This window comes from Nipponia nippon, unplaced genomic scaffold, assembly GCF_047370975.1.
Source record: "Nipponia nippon isolate SJK-2023a ecotype South Korea unplaced genomic scaffold, ASM4737097v1 scaffold_7, whole genome shotgun sequence".
Taxonomy (NCBI): Eukaryota; Metazoa; Chordata; class Aves; order Pelecaniformes; family Threskiornithidae; genus Nipponia; species Nipponia nippon.
Window position 1 is genome coordinate 119,472 of NW_028262391.1, and position 20,679 is coordinate 140,150.

Below are 20,679 nucleotides of genomic sequence, written 5' to 3' on the forward strand. Positions count from 1 at the left end.
TCCGGCAGGATTCCAGAGCAGGGCTGCTGCCCGGGGAGTGGGGGTCTGCGGGGCTCAGGAAGGCGGCTGTGCTGGAGCAGCCTTGTCCACCGCGGGGGAGAGGGCACAGCAGTGCCTTGTGGCACTACAGTTGCTACTGTCAAAGTCCCTCAAGGATAGGGTCAAACCATTTCATCTTACTTTCTCAGATCAGCTGAAAGGTACAGTGTTACTGAGTTGGCAGAGGACCCTCACTCCCTCAAGCCCCTTCTTTAAGAGATTTTACAGCACTGCCGGGTTTGATTCTCAGGAGCTGCTTTCTGTTGATACAAAGCCCCGTCCAGCGAGATTCATAGAATGCTTTGGATGGAAGGGACCTTTAAAGGCCATCTAGTCCAACCCCCTGCAATGGGCAGGGCCATCTTCCACTAGATCAGGCTGCTCAGAGCCCCGTCCAGCCTGGCCTTGAACGTTTCCAAGGATGGGGCACCTACCGTCATTCAGATGGTCGCATCGCTGCCTCTTTTGCTGAGGAGCCACTAGAGGGCACAGGAGGGTGTAACCATTTCTCTGCACAAGCCCTAGAGCAGCGGGGCCTTCTCCCTGTTCGTGCTACAAAAGCATCAAAGTGCAAAGTACTCGGACAGCACGAATTCAGAGAAAGGCGCAGTCTCCAGAGATAAATAGCCTGCGGGATGGGTGCTGAACCTTTGAAAATTTGGGTACACGGCTTCTCTATTTAAGCTTTTCATCCAAACTAGGATATACTATAGAAGGACATCACTTGACTACATGTGTGTAATTCTTGATCTCTCTAGGAACCATAGTCTAAGTTTTACATAAAAGCCATTTTCCTATTTGGGAGCACATCACTTCCTTTTAATCTCTAGAAAAGATAAGAAAGAGACTAATCTTATGGCAGCTTCTCTTTCAGCAAATGTGAGAATCTGTTGTGATTTTGGTAACTTAATTGAACGCTACAAAAGTTATTAAAAGTCTTAAACATCTGCCAGGAAATACAAAGACTAGGAATATACCTTACAGGAAAATAAGGCAGGCATTAATACGATCATCGTCACCCCCCAGAGAGCAGTCCCCCAGTACCTGAGCAGAGATGGCGACAGATTCAAATGACATATCAGGGCCAAGTTAATCTAGCAAGTCTAAACGGCAGGTCAAGAGCAGCAGAGAAAGCAGCTGAAAACAGCATTACCCACAGCATAAGGGAAGGAGGGACTGGGAGCCCTCTTAAACGGAGTAGCGGGAGCACTGGCTGCAGGGTGTGTTGGTGGGGGCCTCAGGTAAGAATGCTCTGGCAGCTAAGGCCGATCAGTGTGCTCAGCACCCTGACTACATGCTGCTGCCAAATGCAAAGTATCTTCTCAGTACAGCCCGCGTGCTCTAAAATACCGGCCATGTCCAGTACCAGTGCTGACATTTGGGATCAGTCACTGAGCCTGATTTTAAAACTCTTTGTTAGTGTTTTGGTTTTATTTCAACCAATTAGTTCACTCTTAGCAGTTTCAGTTCAGCAGCCTTCACTATCAGACCTGCTGCCTCTGAAAGTGTATGTACTAGTAACTAGCCTGGCACAAACAACAACTGCAAAACGTTAATGAGCAAGGTGCTATTTTAAAATACAGTGTTGAAAAGATGGGGATACCTACAAATGGTATGAAATAAAGTTGAGAAACATTCTGTGTGCCATGTTCAAGGTTGCAGCCAAGAAAGAGACATTTCTGGGTATGTCCCCATTTATCTTCCAGCTTTAATGCAGTAATTGCAACTGATCTTAGACAAATTGCATTAATACCTTGGGATTCAGTTCCCAGCTGAAGACTTTTTTCCTTATGCTTCATTATTTGTATTGAGATTTTAAAGTTCATTGGTGGGTTCTTATAATGCTTCTGATACAATTAAATATGTTGCTTTATTTTTTGTACAGTTGATTGCTATTCTCGAAGCAAGTATATTTAAAACAAGGGACAGATAGGAAAATACTGTGTAGAATTAGGTGAATTTATGCTACAAAGGAGCAGCAAAGAAAGAGTTAAGGAGGGGGTGAAACTATTATTTCCCCACCTGAAAGCAGGTACCAATTAGGAGCAGGTGTTATCACTAATAGTGGCCTGGAAAATGGCTACAGGGCCTGCTCCAAAGGAGCTGTGAAAGAGATACTAGCTGTAAGAAATGAAGCAAGAAGGTAGCTTGCTAGGCGGAGAAGCAAACACAGAAGAGAGGCTGGAAGGCTGCATGGTGCATGGGAGGTGAGGCTGGAAAGCTGCAGGGGTGACCCAAAGGCTGCGTGGAAGGCTGATCTGAGGACTGAAGCTTGTGTGCTGCATGGAGACCTAAAGAGCGTGTGCTGTGTGGGAAGCCGCAAGGGCGTATGGGAGGACTGAAGGCTGTTCGGAAGCTGGAAGGAGGAGTAGGTTGCTTGAAGGCTACATGGAAGACCTGGGGGCCAGGTGGGTGGCTGGAAATTCATGTGTTGCATGGACAGGCCAGAAGCCTGATCTGAGTCTGATGTTATCAGCTCACGTGGCTCAGAGACCTGAGAAAGAAAGAAAGAGGTGTAATTACTTGTAAGAGATCCCATGGATATTCCAGAGCCCAGGGAGGCAAGCCACAATTATGGTTTATTTACCAACGCATTAAACAATTAGATTCTCTTTCTGTCAGGGTGACTGTAGGTAGTAATTTTGTGGAGTCAGCTGTTAACCTAGAGCTCTCGGAGCCTTCAGGGCTACGGGAGGTGGAAGAAGAAGTAGAGACTGTGTTTCAGATGCTACAGCATCTTAAGAGGAAGCAGCATTTGAGAAGGAAGAGAAGAGGCTGTTTACTCTGAATCTGTTCTCCTGGGTGCTACAGCTGCCTTTTGGTGCTGTCTAGAAGCACTGGCTAGGTGAGCAGGGTGGTGCTTGAAGTCTGCCTATGGTGCTGCTCTCTGCTGGGATGTGGAGTCAGATGGCAGAAACGGCCCCGCGGTAAGAGAGATCCCTGCCAACTGTCTGCACTGTTGCAGCAGCAGATGCACTGGGAGCTGGAATCCCTCTTAAATCAATGCAGACTCCAGCAGATGTCTCACCTACTCAAATCTACTTCTTTTAGTGGTGCATATGTACTGATAACACATGGTTCAATCTTCTATTTCGCTGTTGCTTCTTTAAGCAGAACGTCTTTTGCATTTAAAAATTCACCTCAGTATAAACCAATTTGAAGGGCTCTCAAGCCAGTGGGAGATGTATTGATATCTGCTTTTAGCACATTTGCCCCGAAATTTTGGCTTTTGTGGGGCAAAACTTCAGGTGAAATTACTCTTGCTCCACACCATCCCCACCAGCCTTCTTCAAATGGTTCTTGGATGCATACTCAAATAAAACAAACAAAATTATCCTTAAACTGTATCTTTTTATTGGCAATTAAATGGGAAATTGTCTGTTTCATGGGAGTAACAATCTCTCTGTGGTGCCGAAGTGCTCAGCTGAGAGTCACTGGAGAATTACAAAGCATTATTTAATGCTATATTCCATGAAGTGGACTTATGCCTATTGGAACGAAGGTCCATAAACAGATGTGGGACTTAGATACATTTTATTGAGTTAATCTGTGTTAAGGGCTTTGTGCATTAGTGTAATGTTGCAGAGAAACCCTTGTGCTGCCTCTTGTAGGACGGGTTACCTCAGATGCAGCTCTGTGCTGTTTCTGCACCTGAAGCTGACTTACAGACATCTTTTTTTACTGTGTGGACCTACTTGCCCATTAGTATATGTGGTCCCTGGATAATTTTAGGCTTGCTACAAAAGGAAATGAGGCTTTTATGCTCATGCTTTGTCTGTCTATCCCAGCTGGCCCTTTTCCATGTAATTTTAGCAGCTCTTGCCTGGTTTTGACAAAGTATTGCAACTCTCGGTTTCCTGTAAATCTTGTGAAAATAGGTTGTGAGAGAACTGATTGTTAATTTACCCTACTATTAGACATTACAGAATCAAGACAGAGTAGGGTGATGAAAACCAGTAATTGTGCTGGTGGAGGAGGAGTGGAGAAGAGGGCTGGGAGCGTGCTTGTGTGTGGTGAGGCAACGTCTTGGCCTTGCTCTGCTCTGGTGCTTGATGCAGTGCTCTGGGTGGGGAGAGGTAAACGAAGCGTTTGATGGGGGGGGACCCAGGGGATGTGCTAGCTGAGGGAGCCCAATCGGTCAAAGCCTTGGTGTTCAGAAAAGTCTAGATGGGAGCTCCTTTTTCCTTGTGGGCTGCTCAGAGTAACTGAGTGAACCTCAGTGCACAGACATGCAAACAGGAAAAAAACAATAGTCCCTAAAGCCCAATATCCCACCCTGTGTAGTAACTGATGCTGAGTGAGAGACATGGCAATAAAACATTGGAAATGCCTTTACTGTACTTTGTAACGTGAGAAGCTGTTTCTTCCTGTTCAGCTAACGTTTGGCATGTGTCCAAAAGCCCTGAGTATCAACAGCCCTTGTGATTCTTAAAGATCCTATTTTTATCCCTGTGTATTTCTGGTTCTCCTTTATCTGCTTTAAGTTATGAATTGCAACAACAAAAAAACGCTGCTTCCGTCCGGGAATGTGCACAGCTGCTCCTCGGGGAAAGAAGCTGTCCTGGTGGTTTTGGCTGTGTGGATCCAGCAGCTGACCTGCACTGCCAGTGCTCCGGTGGCGGGTGGCAGGGAGAGAAAGAGGACCAGTGCAGTGCTCTGGATGCTAGCGAGAATCGGGGTTACCGTCACACTGGAGGTGATGCAGTGTGTCGGTGGCCGAGTACAGGGAGGAGAAAAACGTGTTCTCTTCTTAACGTCCAGAGACTTTCTTCTCAATGCATGCTGTATGGGTGATAAGGTGATCATGGTGTTTAGGCGTGTGGGAGAACAGTAGCCTGACATGCCCAGTTTTATGCATCACAACCTTCTGTGGGTTACCCAGTATCTTCCTCATCTGTTCCTTTATATTTACTTGTCTTTCATTTTATTCCTGACTCTTTAAGCCAAGAGCTATGTTTTTGGTACATGTCGCACAGAACGGCTCTTAGCCTTGCTTGGGTCCTTAGGCATTTTTGTGATCAAGTCTGGAATAACTTTGCATCCAAGCCTAAGCTCTAGATCTAGCTGCCCCATGCCCCTGTGCCGGTTACGGATCGGTGACTTCGGGAATCTGTGTGTTGATCTTGCGAAGCAGATGCCTAGCAGGACAGAAATGCCTTCTGTTCTTCCTGGTGTGCGCTTAGCTGCAAAGGTCAAGAGAGCTAGATAAAATACACCCTGCAGGTGCAGCAGCAAGTCCTGCCCACTGCTTGGCCTATGAAGATGCCACTCATCTCCTGATCTCCTGGGCAGCTTCTCTAATCCAGCAGTGATGGCACTGGCTTGCTTTTTTTTTTTTTTTTTTCTTTTTTTAATAATGATGGTAATGGTCCTTGATTAGCCCTGGATGTCTATACAGCTTTGAGATGGCAACAAAAGTTCTTTGGCTAGGTTGTCTTCTGATCTTCGCTATACTCGCTTTTGGCAGCTCGCGTGGGAGTAAACGTGCACCAAGAGTGGCAGAATTCTTGTTTCCCGCTGCTGAAGGTGACCAAAAATGTTTTGCTCGTCAGTTAGGAAATCACTTTAAGCAGATCAGTGTAATGAGATTTTGAAGCCATATGGCACTGGAATTAGTGCCTTCTAGTGCAGTAACTGCATGCTGTAATTGCAACAGTGCTGTATGCTAAAAGTAATTTCAAGAGCGGAGATATTTTTTTTTCCTCTGCTCATTCCTTCAACTCCTTGGGGCTTAAAACAATGCCTGGGATGTAGCCCTTTATTAAAAAAGGAGGGGGAGGGAATCCTGGTCTGCTTTATATTAGTTGGAAGAAAATAAATGGAAGTTAATAGAAAAGACCAATTTCAGTTTCCTGGCTGAGCAGTGGAATGGATGTTACCTGTAACAGGGCTAAGTGTGCTCTGAAAATAAACCTTCACATCAAGCTGCTGAAATGCCTTGTGGCTTATCAGAGTCACGATCTGGATGGTGGAGAGGGCAGAAAGAAGGTCACAGAGGTATTTGCAAAAGGAATGGTGTGTTTCAGCATAGCTATGAAAGAACAGTTCCAACTTCAGATAAAACATTCACATAAAATATAGGAAAATGTGAAGCTGGGGTTTCAGGAATGAAATATGGCTTTTTTTTTTTAATGTATGTCAGTCTTATAGCAGCATTGGATTTAGATAACTTATTTCTCAGCCTTGTAGAATACTATACATAGGTGAGGGGAGCTGCTGGTCTTCATGAATAAATAAGATATCTCTTGCTGATCTTGCTGTTGTTTTTTTTTTTTTAAATCATCGGTGGATAGGAGAGGCAATTTTTGAGTCTCATCTACTAAACTTTCTTGATGGTTCTTACAAGGCTCTGTTGGAAAAGGGATGTCTGTTCCCCTCAATTGTTTTAATGACTCTGTGGGGTAAGTTGCAAACGGGGAGTGTTTTACGGTATCTTCTAGCTGCCTCATTTACACCTGCAGCAGAAGCAGACTTCTCTCCCTCCTTCCTCTGGCACATAAATGCTGTTCCCAAACTCAGTTCTGGACTCTTCACAAGAAGTTACATCTGTTGTGCCCAGCATCATTGAGATTCAGTGTGTTTGTTTCATGCTTAACAGTGATACCAACCACTGGAGCACTGCTTTTTGGGGCAGAAGCATATTATTTCATGAGAAGAGCTGTGGGGCTTAAACTGATGTAACTGAGTTGGCTTTAAATTTGTGGCAATCCTCTGGCCATACAGTAATGACAGCAAGCACCTCCCAGCAAGCTCCAATTCCAAGGTGAACTGATATTTCTAATGGAACTAGGAACTAGTGCAGTTCCTCAGACTTTTTTGGTTAATGGCATCTGAGGATATCTGAGTGTGGTTTTGTTTGGTTTTTTTTCATTTCTGATGACACTTTTTTACATTTATTTACTTGCTTATTCATTGACAGACCAACCAAGATGATGTTGCTAGGCAATGCTGGCAATTCATGAGCAGAAAATATCCTCTTCTTAGGTTTTCCAAACATTTTGCCATGGTTGTCTGGAGCAGCAGTAAAGTAACTCCCTTCCGTTCTGTGTTATCTATGGAGAAGATGCAAGGAAGCATGCTTGCCATTTTCTGTACCCGCTCCCTCCACTGTACTCTTCTGCATGCAGAGAACAGTAACTTGCTTTCAGTCAGACTGATGCCTTTTAGCTAATGGAGGAAAATCCACGCTGAGTGCATGTTTCGTAACACGTCGCATAAAAGCGATCCTGCAAGCCAGCCCTTGCAGCAGCTCCTGTGCAGACACATCCAGTGCAGTACAGAAGAGGTAATTTTTGTGGCAGGAAACGGGGCAGGTCTCGTAGTGCTCCCCTGGCAGAGGCTTCCGATACCTGTCAGGAGAAGCTAGCTCAGCTGCTTGTGAAATGCGAATGAAATGAAACGTACAGGAGAATAACAGATCCTTCTGTCCACCCATCCTAGTCCTTGCAGCACAGCACTCAGTCCCTGAGGTAAACCGTATGTGCCCTGTTGTTTGTGTAGCAGCTACAGTCAGCTTATTTTTTTTGTCTGGAGCTCGGTGATGGCAGTGGCACCCCGAGCATCAGAGAGGTGTATTTAGCATTGTCATGGATCAGTGTTTCCTAGGGAAAGATGGAGACTTAAATGATTCTAGATAGTTTTCCTGGTGTGTGCTGTGGCTACCTGTGCTTCAGAAGCTCACGCCTAGGGCAGCTTTCTTCTTGCATCCCGCTTCCAGCATCAAGCCTCCCCCTTGGAACAGAGTGTCTGACAGATCCTCCAGTTGCTAAGCCACGTGGATACCAGTGGGAACAGTGTATGCAAGGGAGGATGGCAGACAGAAGTGTATTGTCCCAAATGCTGGATTCTTCCCCATTGTATATCTATATATGTGCAAGGTTGAAGTGCAGTTATTCTGTGTATGTCAGACATACACATGACCATATTGTCAGAAAAGCTTATTTTCCAAGGTACATCATGTTTGCCTGTGTATGGAAGGACACCTTGAGCCCCTGTGATGAAAGAAAAGAAGATGGAAGAAAGACTCTAAGATGAAACTGCTGGGTTATGTTTCTAGTTTTCTTATCTCATGATGACAGTTTTTTACAAGTTAATGCTGCCTTCTGTCCCGCTGCTCTCCCTGTCTGCAAAATATTGCAGTCCCCTGGGGATTTGTCTATGGAAGCTCTAATAAATATTTTACAAATGCTAATGAATCAGGTCACCCAACGGCTCAGTACATCCTTGTCCTCGCTTTGCAGGCAGGGTTTTGGCAAAGGCAAAGAGCAGGAGGGCGACCAGCTTCATGCCACGCAGCGAATTTGGGGGGGAAGGGAGCACAAATCTTTTATGAGTGGAGATCTCCTTTATAGCTTCCCTTCATCAAAAGGAGAGGTCCTGAGACTCGCTACTTCCCAGGTCCGGTAGCTGTTTTACTGCATGGTCAGTTTGTGTGTGCTGGGTTAGGGAACTGACGCAGCTCACTGCGTGGCGGGGGAGAAGCTGTGGAAGTTTGTGGAATGGGGAAGAAGTAGGGCTGAATTGACTTCGGCATGCTTCAGCTTACGGGCGTTCATGCCTGTCTATCTAGTTATTCACCATTTTAGTAATAGCATCATGTTAGGCTTTTTTCTCCTGGGCATCTTTGTCCCCTCTAGTTCATTCTCTGATTTGTGTTAATTAGGCTTCTCCTGTCCCACTGCATGTTTAGGGATCAGCTGTGAGCTGAGAGGGCCGTGAGCTGAACAGCACTGGATGCAGCTATGTAAAGTGCAACAGGTGGTAGTGCTTGAGGCAGAGGAAGGTGAAGACTCCTCTGGCCGACATATAAGGTCCTTGCAGGAAGCTTGTTCTGTGCTCAGGCCCCTGCAGTTGAGCTCTGGGTTGCAGCTCAGCCCTGATTGATTAGGTTCTCATTGTATTCTTTGCACTGTCACCAGTGCTGGCCTTGTGCCTGTTCGTGCATCTCCTGTGCAGTCCCTCCCGACCCCAGGGAAGGCTCCTTTTTATTTCCCTGCATCAGGATTGAACGCTCTCTGCACTCAGCTCCCCAAGTACAAGTTTCTTCACAAGGCTCTCTGATCAGTGGTTTGTATTACAGTAATTGTTAAAAGGGAAACAAGTCAACTTAAATATCCAGCACCTTCAAAGAGAGATCTCTAAATGTGTGTTTCAGAGATCTCATTTTGGTGTCAGACTGACGGATCCAACTTCTTTTTTTAAAAAAATTTGGGCTGGGGGTTGCACAGCTAGCAGAGCATGTCTGCCAGCAGTATTTCCTTTTTGTCCTCCATTTGCTACTCTGTTCATTTAGATTATCAGATCTTATGAGCAGGGACCATGCGCAGCAGCAGAGGGCTTTTCTGTACAGTTGCAGTCTCCCAGTATCAGTGCCAGACATATGAGTAATTGGTTGAGCAGCTCTGCAGAGCAGTCTCCTTGCACTGTCCAAGCTGAAATGCAGAATTAAAAAAATCTGTTTTCGGGGATGAAGAATCATAAAACCATAAGCCTGAAAGGGACCAAAAATCATGAAGAAAAACCTTTTCTCAAAGAAAAATTCTTTGTGAACATATCTGGCATCCTCTTTAAGAGATGTTCTGTGATCTTGCACCGTGCTTCTGGGATCTTCTCTCTTCATTGTGGCTTATAAGATAGCTTTAAATTAATGATAAGGAAGCCATTCAGGGCATGGGCTGTGCTGAGGTTCACAGCTTTCATTCTGAATGAGAGAATAAAGTAAATTGATATTGAAAGCAAGGAGGGAAAAACAAACACAGTCAGTAAGCCTATAAAAGTCTTAGCCAATTGCAATGGCGAACATCCTGCTGGTGAGGGTGACCTTGAATGAACTAAGTGGGATAAAGTCATCAGCCTGGACTGACGGCTGAAGAATCGGGCTGGATTCCAGCAAACTGAGAGAGCAGATTCCTCACAAGAGTCTTCTGAGCTGTGGCAATGGCTTCTCGGTGTCAGAAATGTGGACAACAGGTGCCCAGGAATCCACCTTTCACTGCTGTCCGGATAACAGAAGGAGAAATGAAATCTTATCATGATTTTATAGGAGGATGCATTAGACTGGAGCGCATGGCGAAGAAAGGTATGTGCAGCATCTTTAAAAGAAAAAGCATCTTCTCTTAATGGTAGCTGCATTGCATTTCTAGGAGACTTGCAAAAAGAGATGATTGGTCTAATGCTTTCTCTGAGGGTTCAGTGGTAAATAAAGACAACCGGCTGGATTTGGGTAGTAACTCAGGTATGAGTGCGTCATTTGACTTGGCTGTATATTTCTGGGATGTTTGCAGTGATTTTTACCTAGAGGATGTTAAAACGAATGCTAGACTCATTCTGAATAAATGTTTATTTCATTCGGGTGTTAGACACTGGGGTTTCTGTATATGTCTGGAGCAGGTATTTGCTGCACCAGTAAAATACCTTTTTGAAATGAATGTAAGGAGATGGGACGGTGGGTATCATGACCCAGCTGACCCTGTCACCCTGTCCTCCTAAATTACTGTGTAGAAGGTCAGTATCTTTCTCACTGTAAAGATTCTGGTTTTACTGTACTCAAGCAGAAACTTGGACCATAGAGCTTTTGTGCTCTGTGTGAGTCAGCCTGGCTACAGGGCAGTGTTCCCCTCCGAGTGGGTCGCTGGTGTAAGATGCTGGTGTCCCAGCAAGTCGTGCTAATTGCATGTTAACTCTGAAGTGGAGTGATGGTCGTTGAAATCTAGGCTATTGATTGTTTACTCACATATCAAGACTGCTGAATCACAGAACACTTTTTCTCGGTGTCGATTGAGAGAGAGATTAACCAAGGAGCCCTTTGGTGTCATTTGCTCTGTCAACTTGAATAGATACTTAGCAAAGCTCAAATCCAGAAATTTATAACATGTTTACTAGTACGTGAAAAAAGATCCCCAAAAGTGTGCAGTATGATTGTACTTTAAAGTTTAATTGTTTATTATGATTTAATTAGCTCTTCAGCAAAGAGAGTTGCATTCAGTCTGGTAAATCGAGAATATTCTGCAGAAAAAGAGGTGGACCAGAAGCAGGTCATCTGCTGGCAGCTACTGCTTACAAATTGGGGGTTGCAGCTGCTTTCTTTAATAGGGCTGTAATGCACAATGCCAGGGTTTGAAAACTGCAAAGCCAGTCCATTGTACCTCTGCTTCTGTTGGCCATCTATGCACGCCGATCTCTGGGCTCAGTGCCTACCTATGCGTTGCTGTATTTGGCTGACCTTTCGGTAACACTGATGTTTCCAGTTGCACTCTTTGTAACGAGGCATTCCGAGTTCAGCGTAGCATGGCAGAAATGTCTGGTATCTGAGTAAAAGACAGAACAGAATTAATTAAAGTTCCTTCCCGAGCCCTTGATCGGGTGCTTCCAGGTTGCTTACGGCTCTGGGGGCCCGCGGGCCCGCTGGAGGCAGAGCTCAGGCATCTCCTGTGCTTTTTCTTCCTGTAGGTAGAGAGGGGAGGACACTGGTAAGAGCTTTGCCATGGTTACTGTTCCCAGGGAAACACCTTCCCTGCCTCTCATGTTGAGAGATGGCCTGGCATAGTATTATGGGCAGAAATCCCTTGGAAAATCATTTTCTGCTAGAGAACAGATAGCGTGTCAAATAATCTGAGCCTATTGCCATTTTGTGAGGCAGAAGCATCTTTGCTGCTTTTGTTTTAAAGTCAACCAAAGAGGCGACAGGAGGGGCAGAATTTGGGTTATTGCTAGGGACGGGGTGCCTTCAGGCGTGTGCCTTAGAGCCGCGCGAGCTGTGAGAATACACCAGTGCCGAGTCTGCACATGGCGACCGTGTTAAAGGGGGCTAAGGAGCTGGCAAGGTGGCACAGCAATTCATACCATCACCACTGCCTGGGTTCTCTTCTCCTGCTCTGAACTGACTGATCCTGTGCTCATCTCTTATCTTGTCTTGGCCTTAGTTTTCTCACCTGTAAAGTAGAAGCAGTGGGAGTTACCTGCCTCCATGGTGCATCCTGATGATGTAGCTATGACTGTCCTGTGAAGATGAGACCAGTTTCCCTTTGCAGTAGGTGCTGCATAAATACAGGGGAAGGAAGATGATCTGTCCCAGAGGACTTGGCCTCTGCCTGCCCTGTCTTGCTAGTCCTTGGCTACTAGCAAAGACTTGTTGACAAAATCTAGGGGTGGATGTGTGCCTTCTTCTCAGGCTGGCTCTGTCTGAACATAGTGGCAATGCGGGATCATGGATCTCTGTGGCACGTTCCGACTTGACTGTCGCTGAGGGGGACCCGTTCTGCAATGTAAAGATCCAGCTGGAGTGTTGCTGAGGGCTAATGGGCTAGTGCTTACTCGGTACTTTAGGCACTCCAAGGTACGGAGCATTTTTCACATACAGACCACATCTGTCGAGCCCTGTGAATATTCTGTGGCAATTTTCTCTCTTGTACTAAATATTGTAACTAGAAGAGATGGAAGGCACGCAGGTAACTAATTACAGCAGAAGTAGAGGCCACGTGGTTGCAGTCAGGCCTGCAACGGCCTGCAGGTAACCTACCTTTGATCAGCAGTACCACACAGCAAGCAGCGCTGTGCCAAGCTGATCCAGTTCCTGGATCATGCAGATTCAAGGCTTCCTTTGAATCAACGGGATTTGTTTTGATGAGTGGTTAAAAGTGTGGTTGTAGTCTCCTGTTCATGTAGAGAGATGAAAATAGTGAATGCTTACCAGAAGAAAGTGCTGCTGTGAGGGGGCGGTTGAGGGGCAGTTTCCCTACGGCCACGCGGTGGCTGCTCAGAGCTCCACAGCCCTGGCTCCCTGCGGCAGGCAGAGGAAGGACCTTGCTATATGAGCTGGCCTCTGGGTGCTGAAGTCCTCTCTGGGGTCTGATGTACAAATGGTGTTATTTTGAGTACCAGTAGGTGACCTTGAGACTCTCTGGGAGCTGCATCTCCAAGGTGCTGTAGCTGACAACCAAGAAGAAGGAGCCCCCAGAAAGCCAGGCGAGAAATGTGGCATGGACTCCAGTCCAGAGCTGACCCTCCTTGCAGTGCTCTCAGTTCCTCACAAAAGAGATACCAAAGCTGAAAGCAAAGCATAGCCTCTTGTCATGAAATACATCATTCTTGGAGAGTGGCTCGTGTGCCTTTCCAGCACCGACATGACTATTCATGTCACACAGCTGCTGGTTTGCATCTTCTATGCTTGAGGACACCTTCTGCCAAAATGGCCCCCTCTGTCCCCAGATGCTCTTAATTAGCCTGCCTTGTTGTGATGACCGCACAGCTGCTGGGGCTCAACATGGATGGGTGAGCATTGGCTGGTTAGACTGTTTCTGCATGCTGTGGAGCCTGAGGCTGCATGCAGATTCTATATTTTTAAGTGAATAAATGTGTGGTTTTTATCTGTGCTCAAGGCTGGCGGCTGTGTAAAACAGGGTGATGAATCTGCAGACACTAAGGAGTATGCAGCTCATTACTGAGGCTATTCGGGATTTTGCTGTTACTGCAAAACCAGGCAAGATCCTCCTTGCCAGTAGGATGGGGACCTCTCTCTTGTGTTAACTCTGATTTTGTCCTTCTGTAGGACAGAGGAATGCCGCAGTTCTGTCTGTCCAGCGATCGTGAGTGCTTTTTCTCAGTCCTACTGCTGTATCTCTCTTACTGCTGGAAGTGAAAAGCAGTTCTTCAGATCTATCTGTTCAGGGAGGAAAAGGGACCAAAGTATTGGAAATGGCTTTAGAGCAGTTAAGGATTTAAAGATAGAAAATGACTTCTGTGGCGCTATGTCCAGAAGGAAATCCCATCTGAATGAGATCAGGCTGAAACTTCTTGGACTTTTTGGAGCTTCTCCACCTTCAATAGGGAAATAAATGAGAAATGCTTTCCTTTGCCACATGGCTGACCTTTCTACAAAGGTGCTGGTTACTGGGGAAAGTGACTCTTTCATGTGAAGACTTAAATCTGCAGTGTAGGTGGAAGGTGTTTCTAAGCCCCTTGAGACTCAGTCACAGTGCCTCCTTGTGCATGGCTCAGAATTTTCCGTGGTTTATTTGCATTCAGTGTCTATTCTTCTCTTTAATGTAAAACGCTACCTAGAGAACCTGGGATAAATTGTTTCAGCTGGCTCTCACTGCAAAGAAAATACCTAAATTAAAATATTCTGTTTTCCACAGAGGTTTTTCTTAGAAAAAGATCCTTATCTTAGATGCTTGTGTCTCTCATCACCTGTTCCCATTGATGTGCAGCCTCCTCTGCTGCTATTGAACAATACTGAACCCTGTTTGCCTAATCAGAAAAGGCCAGAGAATGGTGACGAAAATGGGGAAGGCGTAGCTTGATTTCCATTTAAAAAGAGTTTTGAGAGATAAGTAGTACTGAGAAGATCAAGAGAACAAATTCTCAGAGGGCAAGTTATAGCAGAGGCCTTCTGGGTATTTATGTTTTTCTCTTCCTCCCACAATACCAGAACAAGAAACAACTCAGTGAAATGGAAAAGCATTAAACATGGATAGACAGATTGCTGTAATTGGTAATGTTTTGTTAACTTGTGGGACTTATTACCACAAGATAATAGCTCAGTTGCTTTTTTTTTTGTATTGCCTAAATTGTAGGGTAAACTGTCTGGGGAGAAGATTTTGGGGGAAAATGGTGCTGAATGTAGTGGGAGGTTGGAGAGCATCTGTGCGGAGCTCTCACCCTGGTTATGCCCACGGAGCTTATTCTCCAATTTCAGCCAGTTCTGCTGCTTCAAGCCCTCCTTAAAGTCCTATTTCTGCTACTGTGTGTTATCTTGTGCATAAATTCTGCTGCTGCTTTATTATCTGAACCTTGCTGTGGATTAGCCTCCCCAGTGAGGTTTCTAAGTCATGGGCTCTCCTCCTTCACCACCTGGACATTATCTAGTAGAATTACTGGTGCTCAGGCATAAAAGAATGATAAATAAAGCTTGGCTGTAGCAGTCCAGCTTCCTATATATGCATAGTCAAACTATGCCAGGTGTCTTGCTGCACAGATTTCCGATCCTATTAGTTCATTCCATTTCTCAAGGGGAAAAAAAAAATCCTCCAGGCTTTTACAACAGACGAGAATTATTGACCAAACATTTCTTTTTTCACCTTTTTCTAAGCCAGGATGTCTCAGCAACTTTGTTCTGCACAGAGACAGAACTTTACTCATATTCAGAACCTGTTCCTGTGAGTCATTAAATTGGGGATTGCTGAGTTCAGCCTATTCATCTGAACTCTTGAGTCACTGCTTCGATGCAGCGTGCTGCTGTGGGGGCCTCTAAGGAGCAAGGGTCTACATGGCTGAAGATCTGATTATGAAATTGGGATGCTGTTAGTTAGTAAGGTTATCCTCTGCTAGCATTGGGAAAAGCTGAGGTGAGAGGGGAAGAAGTGAAGGAATGGGATGCTCTTCCATTTTCCCTTGACTTTACCACTAGACTCAAGAAGGAAGATCTGCCAGAGGAAGGATGAAATTGGGGGCAGTTATCAAATTTTTAAATCAAAATCACAATAAGAATCAATGGGCTGGAAATTAAAGTGAGAGCTTTGAAACACAAGCCAGTTTTTGTGTTACGCCAGCTCCAGGGGAAGCAGTGGATTTGCAGTTGCCTGGAGTCTTTAACATAAGATTAAAGAGCTTTCTAAAATGCTGGTTTAATCCAATTTCTGTGAACTTCTTGTGTGTTCAACAAGTCAAACACAATGAACCTAATGGTTCCCCCTGGTCCTGCAGTGAAAGAATCTGGGAAGGTGATCTCTGAGTTAGAGGCACCTGGGTATAAGCCATTTCTTGTCGCGCTTTTGGAGAGCCATACCCACAGGTGACATGTGGGGTCAGGTGCTTGGATGGTGCAAGTTATTTCAGTGAACTGGGGGTGTATTTTAGCAACTGAGGATTAGGTCCTTTACTTTAACAAAAAAAAAAAAAAAAAAATCAACTTCCATATGTACTGCAGATGCTTACCAGTAACAAAAACTGAAACATCAGTATTACTCTATTCCATATGCTGTATGCTGGTGGGAAAATACTTGGGTAGTAAAAAATATTATTCCACTGAGAGAGACACAACTAAGCCTTTTGAGCTTGGCAAAGACATTTTACAGATGCACGCTGAAATTACCTTTACTAATTATGCAAATGAAAAAATGTCTAACACTTGTAAATCGAGTTTATGAAACTGGAAGTGCTGTCTGATGAGCTTTCCTTTGAGCATGCAGTGGACTGAGAGGAATTTCTTGGTGCCCCTTCTATGGCGAGTTCATTCCTTGGCTCAGGAGTCAGCGTAGGTTAGCCATTTACAGTCACTTGCAGGGTAGCATTTAGTCTTCTGACTCCGCAGCTGGATCTGATACTTGTGCAACATCTCTACGCACAGGGTTAAAATGACTTTTAGAGCGTAATCACCTGGCATGTTTATCAGCCGCTTCTATGGATGGATGTGATGCTTGTCCATAAGGCTTTGGAGCTGAGCTTCTCCCAGCCCCCCCCCAGGGAGGAGGGGTCCCTGCAGGAAGGCTGGGAGGGCTGCCCCAGAGAGGACAGACCTTGGCTGGGGGCTCTGCTGCCTGCCGGGGGGCTCCTGCCGGCGGTGAGCGGGGCTCGGGGTGCAGCCGGGCTGTTGTCCCTTCACCGGCCGCAAGCGGAGCTGGAGCTGAATCTCCCACCCACATCCTCCGCTCCAGACAGCAAAGCGTGTCTAGCATGGGAGATGGATTTTGATTGTAAATTGGTTGCATGTGGACATTAATACGGGTATAGGCAGCAGAGAGTAACATTACGCACGCACTACAGCTGGTAAATTCATTTGGTCGGCGTGCAGTTTGGGAGAGGCTGGGGAAAGAGCACAGTGTAAAAACATACTGTGCATCTTGCTGCGCTCCTAGTCTGCCTTTATCCACCTAGCGCCTGTCTGTAACGCTGCGGGGTCTCGAGTGCTCAGACGGATCTCGTACCTAGCATGGTGATGCTCTGCTTCGATTTGGCACTTATCTGTAGCTACGTATAGAATCCTGTTAGTTTTCTCATGCTATACTATAAACATTGTGATAGTTTGTGTTGGTTGGCTGATGGGGGAAGGATGGAAACACTGCAGGTGTTATCCCTAAGACAGATTCACTCCAGTAGCCTATCTGTACAGACAGCTTTGGTCTGCTCCTCATTTTACAAGTGGGGAAAACTGAGGTTGGCTGGTGACCCGGATTCCTCTCCCCGTGCCTCAGTTTCCCTATCTGTAAAATGAATGACACTTGTCTCTCTTTAGCCTGACTGATGGCAGGACACGTAGAAGCAATAAGATGTTGCTACTGCATCGTGCATCCTAGGGAACAGCTGCTGTGCTGTGCCCCAGGTAAAGAGTGACTTTTACCTAAAGTTTCTGAGCTGCTGGGGTTTGTGGTAGGAAAGGGACAATTTTATCAATAAAGCTAATGCTAAAGTGAGACCCAGTATTGCTTCAGACGCTATAGATGCCATGTTACTACCATGGTCACGCCAGTGTGAAAGCACGCGTGTACTTGCTTCATCCGCCCTGCAAACTTGTGTCCCGAAGAATTTGTTGCACTAGATATGTAGAACTGATTACTCCCCTGTCCAAGAGCTGGTGCCATGTTTCCAACAAAATTCCTAGGTCTGGCGCCGTCTTCTCCTTTGTCTTTAAATGACAGTACTGCGCTTTGGTGTGCGGCTGTGCCCTCGGGACAGTGCTCCAAGACAGCTATTCACAGCAGCGGTTTCCCTTGGCCCTGAATACTCTACTATTTAAAGTTATTTTAACGAGGGCCCTTTCCAGGCCTTAGTCGGAGCAAGCGAATCTGTTTTGTCCCTTGCCGGGATGTACCTTCATTTGCGCTAAGCGGTGCGTGCCTCCCAAGCGCCTAAGGCTGCCCGGAGAGAAGCGGCCGCTGCACCCTGGGGAGAGGGTTACAGCCCGGGCACGGCGCTGTCAGAGGTCCCCGCTGCGGTTTGCGCTGAAGCAGTTACTAAGCAGTTTGTGCAGTCTCCTTCAGGATGAGCGTCAGCTCTTTGGTGCGCCGTCGGTGAGATCCCGGACCGCTTCCACGGAAGGCTGCCTCTCTCCATCCCTCCCCTCTGCCTCCTGTGGACTCCTTCCCGCAGCGGGACTGCAGAGAAGCCAGCCTGCGGCCCGAGGGAGGGCACACGCTGTGAGTGCGTGGGGGTCCGAAGGGGAGGCACCGCTCTTTGCCGTGTGTTTCTGTCGCTTTTTCTAACGGGCGCCTGAACTGAGACGCTGGTGACAGCTCAGAGAAGGCTGCTGGCGGGGTGGCTGGGTCTCCGGGGGCGGAGAGGCTGGCTGTGAGCAGTATTTGTCCGGTTACTGAGATCCGTATTCAGAGTGCTGCTGGCAGCGGTGGTGCCGGCTATGGCTCACTGTTTGTCTCCAATGGCAGTAACCAGGGAAATATTTTTGAGCTAACTGGCCTCTGTTCAGGAGCGAGCAAGAAAACTGTCCTTCAGCTCCTGAGCGGAGTGGTCCCTCAAAAATTACGTGAATAGGCTCTGAAATTATTTTGCTGGATGCAATAGTTCAGAGCAGAGCCAGTGGCTGGATTTTTTCTAAGAGACTGTTTCAGCAGTGAAACTGTCTGCTGGCAAGCCCTGGGGAGGATGGAATGAAGTCTGCCCATCTATCTCTTGATTAGCTTAGTGTCATTCATTGTAGTGAATGTATTTTAGCTTTGCAGTTTGCCACATGAGGTTTTTATTATTCGTGATGGATTTTAAGATGACAGTGTGGAAATGTGAAACCTTCTTTTGTTGTGTAACGTTCTCTGAGCAGCAATTTGTGTTCTAGCAATCCAGCATTGTCGTGAAGCATGGATTTTGGGAAGAAGATGAATTAACTTTTCTCTGGCAAAAATTAGAAACCATGAAGTGTTTACTACTGAGGGACTAGACAAGGGGCTGTGCCGTGCTGCTGTAAATGTGGATTAATTTCTTGAAGCTGTTGCTGAGATTAGACCTTGGCCTTTAATACCTTTTATTAGGGAAGTTTCTGTTTTGGGGAGAGCAGGATATAACATGCCCCCTGTGATACCTCAGCATGTGTTCTGTGAAATCAAGCAATATCTGTCTCAAAAAAAAAAAAAAATTTGCTGAGCAAATGATGTGGAATGGTGTGTTCTTTAGCTCTTTGCTGATTATGGATAGTTCATATTGTATAGTGAAGACTTGTTAATCATTACTATATCTCTTATGATTTTACAGAAATATTATAACAAGTGTCTTCATAACAGGATGGGATATGAAGTCACCTCAACCCGAACAGTGAGAGTATATGCTTTAAGAATTTTGTTAGTTTGTATAATTTAGCTTTTATTGGGAATAATTAATCAAAGATTCTTAGATGTGTGCATAAACGTATGGTGCATTGTGACACTAGTTCTCAAAATCCTTGAAGTATGACTATAGATATCTATTTGTACACACCAATTAATTTTTGTAGAATGTACCAACAGTGAATCAAAATACTGGCTTATTTTCACTTTCTTCCCAGTTTACTTATGTAGGAGAAAGATTCTGATTTTTTTGATTCACCAAGCAATTTTAAGACCTTTTCTTTAAAGACAAACAAAAAAATCCCAGCCAAACAAGAACATCAGAAGACTGTTTTTCAAGAAGTGGTTAAATGGAAAAAGTGACAAAATCTGTTTCTTCGCCCAAGGAGGTCTATACCAAAATCTTTTGAAGTTGGCTTAGAAAGCTGAAATAAACTCTAGAGGGTGCATGTTAGCAGTGGCAGCACTGCATATAATAGTAGCAGGGCCCCATCCTGCCTGGGCTGGTAACAGCCTGCTTGCCAATTTGACACAGAAATGAATAATTGCTTTTTAAACTATAGATAGGCCTAATTGAGAACTGTCAGCTTCACTACTTCTGAGTTTTGGGGTTCCCTGGGCTCAGATTTTCATTCTGTATCTGAATTTCCTGGCTGTTCTCTACCATTTTAGATGAATAAATATCTAAATGTTTAACAAAAGAGGACTCCAAGCATATGTACATTTCCTCTGGTTGCAGTGCAGCTGCACACGGACTTAACTTTGCCTTACGCATGTGCCTGAGGGGTCTGCTGAATTAGCAACCACCTAAGTGGATCAAAAGCCTGGGGGAGGTTCAGGTTTGGCTCCAAAATAACTGTGGTTCACTTGCATTTCCAATGTAAAGAAGGAGCATGCTGGACTCTTTGTGACTTGGAAGTCAGTGCAAGCCAGTCCTTGAAAAGTCCTTGCAGTTTGCTAATGGCTGGTGTGATCTTGAGGGTAAGCTAGAAATTTCCCTGTCACGTAGTGGCAATGGTGACCTGCAAATAACTGGGAATTCTAATTCTCCAGGGGTCCCTGCCTCCCTGATGCCTGCCTGTAGTACTTACCTTCTTACTTGGACAGCTTTCAAATGTCTCCTTTAGAGGTTGCTGCTAATGTCTGCTTTGAGCCCCTCTTGAATCTTTCATTCAGTAAAATTCAAGCACAGGTGTGTGTTAATGGGTTTGCATCTTTAGGGTGGTAAGATTTTCCAGTTACCGCAGCGGCCCAACATACCTACTCAAGAAACTGGAAGTGAGGGGATTTCCAGTTGGGAGGACATGATTTCAGTTCTTTGATATAAATAAACAGCTCTTCTTTCACCTCCTTCCAAGTCAGCCACAGTAGACTC

At 45.5% G+C, this 20,679-nt stretch overlaps 1 protein-coding gene across 10 annotated transcripts in view; it reads left to right on the plus strand.

Annotated features, from left to right (window-relative positions):
* MCF2L2 (MCF.2 cell line derived transforming sequence-like 2) overlaps positions 1-20,679 on the plus strand; it is a 182,457-nt gene that overhangs the window by 11,503 nt on the left and 150,275 nt on the right. For 9 of the 10 annotated variants that reach the window (XM_087738485.1, XM_087738493.1, XM_087738490.1 and 6 more), the window contains exon 1: positions 9,435-10,117. The exons of the other annotated variant lie outside the window; for it this stretch is intronic. In XM_087738485.1, the coding sequence (XP_087594611.1) occupies positions 9,976-10,117 (142 nt within the window). In that variant the 5' untranslated portion in view covers positions 9,435-9,975. Of the gene's footprint in view, positions 1-9,434; positions 10,118-20,679 lie in introns of those variants that run through there. 10 annotated transcript variants of the gene reach the window in all.